Source organism: Epinephelus moara, chromosome 24, assembly GCF_006386435.1.
Source record: "Epinephelus moara isolate mb chromosome 24, YSFRI_EMoa_1.0, whole genome shotgun sequence".
Lineage (NCBI taxonomy): Eukaryota > Metazoa > Chordata > Actinopteri > Perciformes > Serranidae > Epinephelus > Epinephelus moara.
In genome coordinates this window covers 49,130,846-49,141,704 of record NC_065529.1, presented here as the reverse complement: position 1 = coordinate 49,141,704, position 10,859 = coordinate 49,130,846, and the positions used below count along the sequence as shown (strand labels likewise).

The 10,859-nt window shown below is 44.0% G+C and overlaps 1 protein-coding gene across 1 annotated transcript in view; it reads left to right on the top strand.

Moving 5' to 3' along the window:
- LOC126385738 (dedicator of cytokinesis protein 3-like) overlaps positions 1–10,859 on the top strand; it is a 305,180-nt gene continuing 294,321 nt past the window's right edge. Inside the window, exon 1 of the mRNA XM_050037648.1 lies at positions 1–840. Coding sequence (XP_049893605.1) covers positions 804–840 — 37 coding nt within the window. The 5' untranslated portion in view covers positions 1–803. The remainder of the gene's footprint in view (positions 841–10,859) is intronic.

The window sequence follows — 10,859 nt, the reverse complement described above, 5'->3', positions numbered from 1 at the left end:
GTCGGTTCACACCGACACCGAGCACAGGCGGGACCGGACTGTCTTGTGTGTGTGTTTTGTTTCTTCATCTTGCTCACAACAAGTTTGACAGCTGCAGAAAACGGTCCATCGGGGGACATGCATGCGTAAGTGAGCAAAGAGCGGGGTAACGGGAGCTGGAGAGGCTGAGAGATGCTGCACTGGTGAGGAAAAGGGGATCACTGCAAAGCAAGAGGCGGCGGGGAGAAACTTAACGGGAAGCACGAGAATGATTTCATCATTTTCCAGTGTGGACTTGCGCGCTCACATACTTTGATAACATAGTTTGTGTGCTGTAGTCTTCAAACTGTGGGTTGGTTGTATTTTTTAGATATCCCACAGCGCAGCTCTCCTTTGGGGATTCGCAGTGTTTGTGGTACAGCACTCGCAGCCTTGACCTCAGGCTGCTTATCTATCCACCCTGACAGATTTATTTGTGTCACATCACTGTGAAGCCAAACATCTCTGTCAGAGTCTTGGTGTTATTTTGCTGGAGGATTTCAGCAGAGATGGACCAACACATCGCACCATGCGTCACTCCAAACCTGACGGGATATGAAACAACACATCACTTGCTCATCGTTTAAAACCACTGCGACACCTGAAGAGTGATTATTTATTTCTCCATCCCATCACCCTGAGCAATTGAAGTAAACTTTTCCTCTCCGGTCCTCCTCCTCTGTCTCTCCCCCCTCTCTGGTGAAACCTCCGTAGGATCTCCATGAAGCGACGCACCGGGTGATTATACTTTGTTGGGGATTTTGCTCTCTGCACACCGGGACATCATGTGGACGCCGACGGAGGACGAGAAGATAGGAGTGGGTGAGTGCATCCATGATGTTTGTGTGTCTGTTTGTGGGTGCAGTGTCCGGCTGTGTGTGTGTGTTTATCTGGATGTCCTGTGCACAGGAGCAGAGCTGATAAGGTGCTTGGGGATTGTGTCCAGCTGCTGTTTATTACATGCTATTTAATGATAATTTGGTGATTTGGTCATAAAGATTAATTCTGCTGCTTCTTCCTCTGTGGTAATTTGAGATGAGATCCGAGTCTTCTTCCTCTGTAACACTTCTGAAGGGACGCCCGTGGGTCTGTGGAACTCTGCAGGGAGTTATAACACTTTATATTTTTCTATGCTGTGTCTACAATATTCCCACAAACTCTTATAGTATTCTCTTTTAGTTATGTGTCTGTGCAGAGTGTGCATTTTGTGGCATCATATTGTATCAACATTTCTAATCTGACTGTGTGTGTTTTCAAATGCTCTGTGGCACTTGCTTTGGCATCTCACTATGATAGAGTCTAACGGTAGCTCTCCTTATAGCCGTGTTGAGGACAGACATCATTTCACAGGCTTGTTGAGATGTGGGGCTGTGCACCTGATGTAAATATATATGAACACAGAAACTGTGGGCAACATGGAAAGGATGCGATGATGTGAGGAACAGCACACTGGATGTATCAGGTCCGTGTTAATAGACAGCGCAGGTGACTCTGCAGCAGGACAGCAGTGATTTATCATCCACTATTATATTGCAGTATAACGAGAGTGAATGTTTTCAGAGGAGAGTTGGTGGTTTAAGGGCCATTAGCCAATGATCCAGCGTTCAATTATTCTCTCTGTCTCTCTCCTTCCCTCTCTTCCTGAGCCCCCCCACCACACCCCACCCCTCTGTATCTGTTACCGCACACAGTCATTTCCTTGCCACACACTCGTGGGCCTATCTCATAACACTGCTGACTGCTTTCTTGCGTCTGTACCATCCTCATGTATCCTCTGTTGTTTTGTGCTGCGTTCTATACAGCTTCACCTGCTGAGTTTCCTGAGGTGCCACTTTGTTCCACCTGTAGGTTTTCTCCAGATTATATATTTTTGTTTTGTGGTCTAGTTGATGAAGCTTAGAAAAAGTTCAGTCATCCAAACTGCCCGTCTTGTACACACTTTGAGGTCTGCGTTGATTTTCAGCATAGCACTTCCTCTCTACCATTTCCCGTGTTCCCTGTAGTCAGCCCTCAGAGTGATATTACAGCTCCAGGTCATGTTCAATAAGCTCCTCGGGAAATCCCATTCAAGTCAGAGCAGTCAAGTTCTGAAAATGCTCTCTTGATCTCGGCGCTCATCAGAAGACATTTTCCCAGTTGTAATAGTTTCTCAGCTGCTTTGCTGAGTTAATACCCCGAGAGGAGCGTCCAATCTGCGCTGCAGTCGCTTTTACAAAACAGTGAGATTTAGAGTTTTTAATGAACTGTCTCATAAACTTTGTAACCCTGTTTTGATTAAATGCACCCCTGAGACCACATATTCAGTGGAGGCATGGCATGAAAAACAATCTTAACCTCCACAGTCCAACAAAATTAGCATGAGGATTCCAAATGAGGTGCCAGACCTCCCCCCTGATAGTCCGAGGTATCGATTGACAGCTGCCTGGGCCTTTCCAAGTGACCTATCAGGCAAAACTCTCCACCAATCTGCAGTGGGAGGGAGCAGGGACTCTGCTGACAGGAAGTCAATGTGTGGAATCATGACTCCGGCACTCTGTTAATTGGAAAGAGACATTACCTGAATTTGAATGAGAGGCTGTGTGTTTTTTTTCTCCCCTGCTGCTTGATACCTTCAGTAGACTCCAGCTGTGACTGCATGCTGGGGCGTCTTGATTTACTCTGCGAGCAGCCTTTTAACATCAGAATCAGAATTGCCTCACAGTTTACAAGGTTTCACAGTGCGTGCATGATACAAGGACAACAGCACCGTGATCCCACAGTGCAACAGAGTGGGAAGACAACTATAGATATTGAAATCAGCAGAGGGAACATTTGATTCAGTGAAGACTAGAGAGTAGCCATTTAATAAGCACAATCATAGAGACGCTCACATGTTCACAATGTATATGTGAACTTATTTATCTTTTAGTGAAGTCAGCAAGTTCCTGCCATAAGGTCTATTATTTGATACTGTAAAATTATTAAACCAGGTGCTAGAAAAAACCATTGGTAACGTATGTTCTGCAAACCAAAAATGTTATATTTGCACTTCATTCTGTAGCTGGTATGATTACACTTTACATTTCAACTACGCTGTGGTTATTTAGGCACAAAAACACTTTGTATTGGTGAGAAAAAGATCATATTTTAGCTTAAAATACCCCGTTCAAGGGGCACAATCCTGTCAGGACAAGCAGCTATGTTTCGGTAAAAACAATTGCTTTTTGTGCAACTGGAAAAATAGTGACAGGTTGCTACAAAACACCCACATCTGTTGCCTAAAAAGCTGATGGAAACACAGCAATGACTTGTCAAATCCCAGTCGGTCTTGTTGTTGGTTTGATAAGTGATTTGGCTGGTCTGATGCTTTGCAGGTGTCAAACCCTCCACCATCCCCTTCTCCTCCCGATGATAAAGTCAGCTCATACTACGTCACTTAAGTAACGTCAATATGATACGTATGAAACATACAAATGTAATGTATTTGCAGAAATGTACAAATCCGACATTCGCTTCTGGAACCTGGGCTGAAAGTCATCTAAAGGGGGAATTGTCTACACTGAAACAGTCACTTGGAAACATCCGTGTGTTTAACCTGCGCCGTGACATCCCTCTGCATGTCATATGCAAATTGCTGCTGTACTTTGGCTTCACAGTGCCTGGAAATTATCCTTGGCATATGAAAGTCAAGTAACGACTGAGCAGGTGCACAAAAGATGAAAGAAAAGAGGAAATCCGTAATCTATTAGAAAGACGGGATGAGAACTGAGGGTCCGTCCTCTGAAACTGGAGAGTCACGTATCCGTTCAGTGTTTTCATGTAAGTGTGTTTTGTGTCCTTTGTTAATCCAGCCATTTGTGTTTTTTTTGCTGGATAAGGCTTTGCATACCAAGGCAGGGAGAGTGGTAACTCATAGAGGCCTTCCAATGGAGTTGGGATGACTAGTGCCTGGTTGTAGAAAACAGCTATTCAGTTGGATGAATGCAGCTTTGTGGCGCCCATAGAGGTTCCTGAATGCGGCTTCACCTCCCCCAGGGCTGCACAGCATAGCACTCAGTTCTCACACTCACAGATAACACAGAACACACACACATAGACAGACAGACAGACAGACAGACAGACACAGAGACAGACAGATGGACAAATGTACAGACATCCCAGACACACTCGTTATGAAATGCACCTGCTACCGGGTGTCATTTTCACTAAGCACAGTAATTCTGTTTCATTTACATTCAAGTGGACTGATTTGCCCTTGTTCCTTGACCTGAGCTCACTCAGTGTCCACCAAATGTCATTCAAACCTGTAAACATGTTTTTGAGATGCAGACTGAGCCGTGGGAGTGAAACATCCTGCAGATAATAAGATAAAACAAACACTACAGGGCCACAAATGTGACTCCTGTTAAGATGTTAGTCAGGTCAGTGGCAGGAGAAACACACACACACACACATACACGTCACACCACATCTCTCACACCCACAACAGGCGTGCACGAGCGTTCACAGTGATCAAAGTGGGTCACAGTCAAAGTGACAGATGTGTAAAGGATGTCCTTCTTGTGTCAAGCACTGCACCTTTTGTTTTCTTTGTCTGTTGTTTTTATTCCTCTTCTGTTCTCCACTTTTTTTTCCCTCTGACCTATTTATCCCGACCCGGCTTTTCATTTTGCTGCCGGTGCTCGTGCTCATCTGTCACTGTAGTGTCTTTTCATATGGAGAGATCCAGTAGGAGAGGCTGTGTGTTGCCTCCCGATCGGGGCTCCTCCTAGATGATGGAGCGAGCTGCCAGACATCTTTAAACACACTTTAATGACCTTTCTCGTGTCATTTGTTTCTCTTGTCTCTGGTCAGGCTTTGTCTATCTGTCAAATGTCACATGTCAGGTGAATCTCAAAAAGCCTCGCTCTTATTTTGATAAAACTTTAACAGATGAATAAAAATGCATCAGGAAAATAATGGTTACAGTGGCCTATTTTATGTTGAATTTTTTTCACTGTAAAGCTTCTGGACATGTTTCTGTATGCTTTGCAACTCACATAATTACAAGATAAAACAATATTATTTCTGCTTTTAGAAAAATGATAACCTTCCTCAAAAGAAAATCTCGTCCTGTACCTTAAAGGTACAGTCTTGAAAATCTCTGTTTTGCTCTCGTTGGTGGCACATGGTGATGAGCTGTAATTGTAGGTCTTCCTAAAGATTCGTCACCCGTCAGTTGTAGATTGTTAACTGTTTACTTTCTTCTGAAAATGAAAAAGTTTGTTATATTTTCTACGAATGTGCACTAGTTAGCCAAGCTAAAATAACTTGGATATTGGCGCTAACATCTTGTGCCGATGACATCATTTGGAGCCAGAGTCAGCACAGTAGCGATTGGGAAGTGGAGCTGAGGTATCAAGTTCCTGCCCATACACCCATCCGACTCCATCACAAGCAGCACCATTGATCCCGAGCATGCCAATAGACACACAGCTGTCAGTCATGACGTTACACCTTCTTTATGTAGCATTTAATAAGTAATAAAAACAAACACTTGAACATATATCAGCGTGATAAGAACGACCTAAAATGACAAAATCCGTCTTTGGGAAAAGATCATTTGACATGTGTTTGATCTTTTAGTTTGGCCAACCCGTTCACATTTCGAAGTTGTCAAATACTGTCGCTCGGTCTTGATTTCCACTGAAGACACTGATGAAAAACAGGCATCCTTTAGTGGTAGAATTTTATGCTGTTGGACTGCATCAGTTCATAACGCCACCGGACTACAATGTAGTTTAAGGACCTGGAAAGTCCCTATAGTGCAGGCATTAGGGGTGGTGGATGCGTCCAACAACACCAGACTTTGACCCACGAAGCCTGTGTTTGCTTCCTGTATGAATGTTGAGCCATACCATGATGTTTTTTGTAACCCTAACAACGTACATTTGTTGCACCACGAAATAAATGTGAATATGCAGTGTTTTACTGAAATTAAAAGTGTATGCTGAACAAGACTTCATGCATCTTATGAGCAGAAACTGTACATTTCCTGTGAAAATGGAAGTGTATTTTAAAAAGACACAATGCATGTGACAGGTGTAAATTGACATGGCGTCCTAGAGCGTCAACAACAGATGCACCCAGGATACCTACTGTGTAATATGTAGACGTGAAAACTCACTGTGTTGTTTGGCCCATGTCCCGTTCCCTAACATGGAGGAGGTGGGGTTTATAAGTTATACTGCAGCCAGCCAGCAGTAGGGTAGTTGAGATGATTTGGCTTCTCTGTTGTAGCCTGAGTGTCAGACTGAAGCTCCCAGAACCTTCAGTCTGACATCACCTCCACTGAAGGCGATTTACAAGGGGGAGGGAATTTGATTTTTCCCTAACCAATCAGTAGAGATCAACGACTCACCCAGAATCTGACGCCATTAGTATCCATGCCCCGGGGGTGCCGAAAACAAGCGAGCATTGCCAGTTTAAAATGTCTCCGTCGTCGTGCACGCCCAGCTGCATCGCCGTTAAATCCAGTTTAGCAGCTTCCTTAATTTGGTCCTCCATTAAAGCAAGTAGTGGCGAAATACCTCGATAGCATCATTAATGTGGTCTGTAGGATCTGTAGCGGTCGCCATTGTTGCTATCCTCACCAGTTACCCACTGGCGTACAGCTTGACATCAGCGTGGCGCTGATTGGCTAATCGCTAGACCCGCCCCCACCCCCGGCGTTCATTGGTCCTTCCATCGTTTGGACGAGATAAATCACAAATTCATTGCAGTATGCCAGACCAGAGATGCAAGCCTACTCAGTTGAGTGGGCGGGGTCTATGGTCTGGAACCAGGCTATCTCTGTTGTGGAGCTGTCATCCATCTTTGTGTACAATCATTAGTCTGTAGTCATCACACTTATCTTTGCTTGTTGGGCCACAGTAAGTGTTTACTTGCAATGATGGCAGAGACTGAAAAATAATCAGAAGATCGATCCGCGGCTCCTCCAGTCCACATGTGGAACACACTGAGCCCCACATTGCTCCTGATGGCTGTTCCATCGATGTGTGAGAGCATGTGAATGGTTACTGAGTAGCAGGTGGCACCATGTATGGTAACCTCCACCACCAGTGTATGAACGTGTGTGTGAATGGGTGAATGTGACTTGTGGCTGCACATTGAGTGGTAGGAGGACTAGCAAAGAGCTACACAAGTGCAGTCCATTTCACACACAGTTTAAAGAGCAAGTGTGTGGTGCTAACTCTGCCCACCCTTTCTAGCAGACCAACCTCTGCTGAGTGGTGGAAAACACGTCACCAATTGGGCACCACGTGATTTTTTTTTTTTTTCTGGCAATGTCGCCCCAGTCCAGTTTGGCTGGATATGGCAAATGTGACAGCTTTCCTCTGTGGGCCATAAGCTCAGTTACCATGGTGTTACCTCACTCAGTGATAGACAGTGACTTATCAGATGTTTTTTTAATGAAAATCTTTGAAATTACTTTGACGACATTTGATGCTTTTCCACAAGCTGTATCTAGAAGGAATTTCCGTGATTAAAATTTAGATAAGAAAGTATTGGTGGGTTCACTGCACATTGAATAACTGTAAGAAAAGGCTTTGGACCTGTTCTGCAGCTCCATAAGAGCTAATATTAGGGTCTATAATAAAACATGGCTTACATGTGTGATCATGTGTTTTTATGCCCTCTTTCCCTCAAAGACTTGTTTTAGTATTTCTGCCCGAGCCTGCTGATCCTCCCGCCTGAAGCTTTTACATACTAGAAGCTACTGTACGTCTCTGAGGAATTCTCTTCTCTCCCCGTTCTCCTGTGACTCTCACACTGGCAAGCGATTATTCTCAATACTGAAATATCCACATCGCCTATGGAAACTGACAGCAAATCAAGCTGATTGCTTTTGCTCCCGCTCCATCACTCCTCCTCTCCGTCTCCCCCTCCTCTTCTCCTCAGGGTGCTAGCTTGGCCTTTTAATCCCATCTCAAGGCAACGAGTTAACAAGCACACATCACACAGACTCTCTTTGCTAATTTAGTCTGTTTTTAGAGGTTTGTGTGTTGTATTATACAGTGTTGCTCTCATCTCCCTCGGCGACATGGGAAACAGGCAATCCTTCTCTCTCTCTCTCTCTCTCTCTCTCTCTCTCTCTCTCTCTCTCTCTCTCTCTCCCTGTCCTGTGAAAAGCTTCAGTGAGTCTCGCTGATACTCCTCAGACATCTTTACGCTGTAATTTAGCAATAACAGTGAAATTACAGCCAATCAAATGCATCAACCAGCTGTCTTTTCAGATGCACACTTTCTGTTCAACTTGACTGATCCTGTGTGGGTCCCATGGGGGGCAAATCATGAGAGAGAGGGTGCACCCTGGACAGGTCGCCAGGTCATCACAGAGCTTGCCTGATGTCAGACAGAACTGTCAACTCGTCACACTCCGTTTCCATTTCCAGTCTGACATTGCGTCCACTCTAACTGATTTCCATTGGGGAAGGAGGTTCGATTTTCCCGAACCAATCACTAAGCCCCACATATCTGCTTCAATCTAATGTCATCTTAAGTCCACACTGATGCGTAGCCATGACAACATACCTGATTTGCCGGGGTTTTAAGAGTGGAGCAGAGTGAACAAACAAACTACGATGCTGGCCGATATTGAGAAGACACAACCCCCTTCTCCTCCTTCTCCTCCTTCTCCTCCTCATGTCCAGTCTGTGCAGGAGACCAGAGAAAGGTGTTTTTAGAGTCTCTGTGTTCAGCTCTCTGTACTTTTGTAGCTTCTAACTGAATCTTTGAGGTTTGAGGTTTAGTTTCTCTCCTGCGTGAAATGTGTTTATCACTGAATTGGTGGCTTTTCTTTGATAAAAACAACTCCACTAATTCCACAGAGAGGAAGAGTAAAATCAGAAACAGCCACAGTGAGATGTTGATGAAGAGCTGCAGACAACAGGCTCTTACTGCACCTTTGTGAACAGCTCACCTCCAACAGGTGAAGCTCTTTTACCTGCCCTGCTGTGTGATGGAAAAACACTCACAGCAAAATATCCACAGACTTTTAGCTGTCTGTGGATTTTTATAAACCATCCATGGGATCAGCCCACAGGCATCAGCTTGACTGCGGTGTTAGTCCTGCCCATGGCGTGGATTGGTTATTCATCAGTGTCCCTACAGTGCTTGTTGGTTGTTTTTTACTTTAACCGAGAAACCGATGTTTCATGTCATGAAGCCGGACCAGAATCGGTCAACTCATTCTGGGGTTCATTCTGGGGTTCAAAGGTCAGGTCCCAGGCATCACAGGGCTAACACATGTGGACAAACTTATTCACGCTTACATGCATGTCGGACTGTGGGAGCAACACTTACTGACAACCAAAAACACAAAGACAAACGTGACTTTGCGTTTTGTAAATATCGATGCATGATATTTCCAATGAGCATTCTTTACATGCAGATATTGACTTCTGTATGTTTTAAACTTAATTTTTTAAAACATGTTAGCTGTGTGGTGATCATCCTCTCAAACATGTGGATAAATCCAGACTGATTGGATGCTCATTTTGATTATTTGTACAGCTTGATGGACAGATGGTTTGAAAGGATAAACTATATGCACTGATAAATCTTCTTATTCATATTGATCCATGTTGAGGACCTTCAGTATCTTCACCCAGACAACCAGGCAGGTTAGACAGCCTGTAGGCTCTGCTAGTCAGTCTAAAGAAATACATCAGAGGACATTAATAATATAAGTGCCTCTTCAGTTTTCTTTGCCTGGGTCCATTAAAGGTTGTCTTAATGAATAGGATTATTTCTGCCAGGAAATAAAAACTCTAATCAGCATTACAGTCTGCCAGCCTGGGTGTATGTGCAGCCGCATCCTTGACCAGGAAACAGAACCTCCACCTGCTCGGTCACTTTAAGCCGTCTGGATCTGAGCTTTGAACATGTTAAACAATCACAGTGAAGCATTTAGCAACTTGTCATTCCTGAGAGAGTGTTTACTGACCCAGATTTATAGCTTTAATCATACAGCTTCTGTAAAATAAGAGCTATTCTCAGAAGAGAAAACATCTAATTGGGAAAAGATCCAGCATGTTTCCCCAGACGCTGGAATCTAACCAGGTCAGTGTTCTGCAGTGGAAACTGCTGACAGTTATAGCATGCTACAACAGAGTATAACGTTAATGTCACGTATAAAACCAGCACATGATGAAAGGATTTAGGTCACTCTGTAGCCGGTGCATTTACATGTGGCTGGGTAGAGACAAAGGTCAACAATGACCAATGAAATGCAAATGAAATGATATTATAATCATAAAAATAATGACTGTAAAAAATGTGAAGACAGCGTTTTGTTGTGTTAGCTTTAACTCAGGTTAATGGCTTTCCTAAGTGCTTTTTAGTGACATGGAAGATGAGTAAGTGATCACATCAGTTATCAAGAGGCAGAGAAAGAGACCGAAGAAAAACAGAAGAGTGAAGTAAACAGACTGAGAGAGATGCTGAGCTGGTAATATGGTGTTGTGTTTTCAGCTGAGGATTACGCTGCTAAACAGAGGGTGAAGTCATCACCACAGTGCCCAACAGACACAAACCCAACACTCATACTCAGTGTGACAGTGTGTTCATCCATGTATGTATATGTGTGTGTGTGTTTGTGTGTGAAATAAGAAGTGAAGAAACTCAGGAAGCAACACTACTGAGACGACAACAAACACTTTGCTAGCTCGTGGTCCTCAACAAATAATTGCGAACAGCTAAACTGCACTTTAGCCTGCTCTCATTTTTCTTGCTCCAGCCATGTGCACACACTAATTATTAGCGCCGTCTATTCAGTGGGTACCACTGTGCACCACTGAGATATAAAGTCCTGTTATATA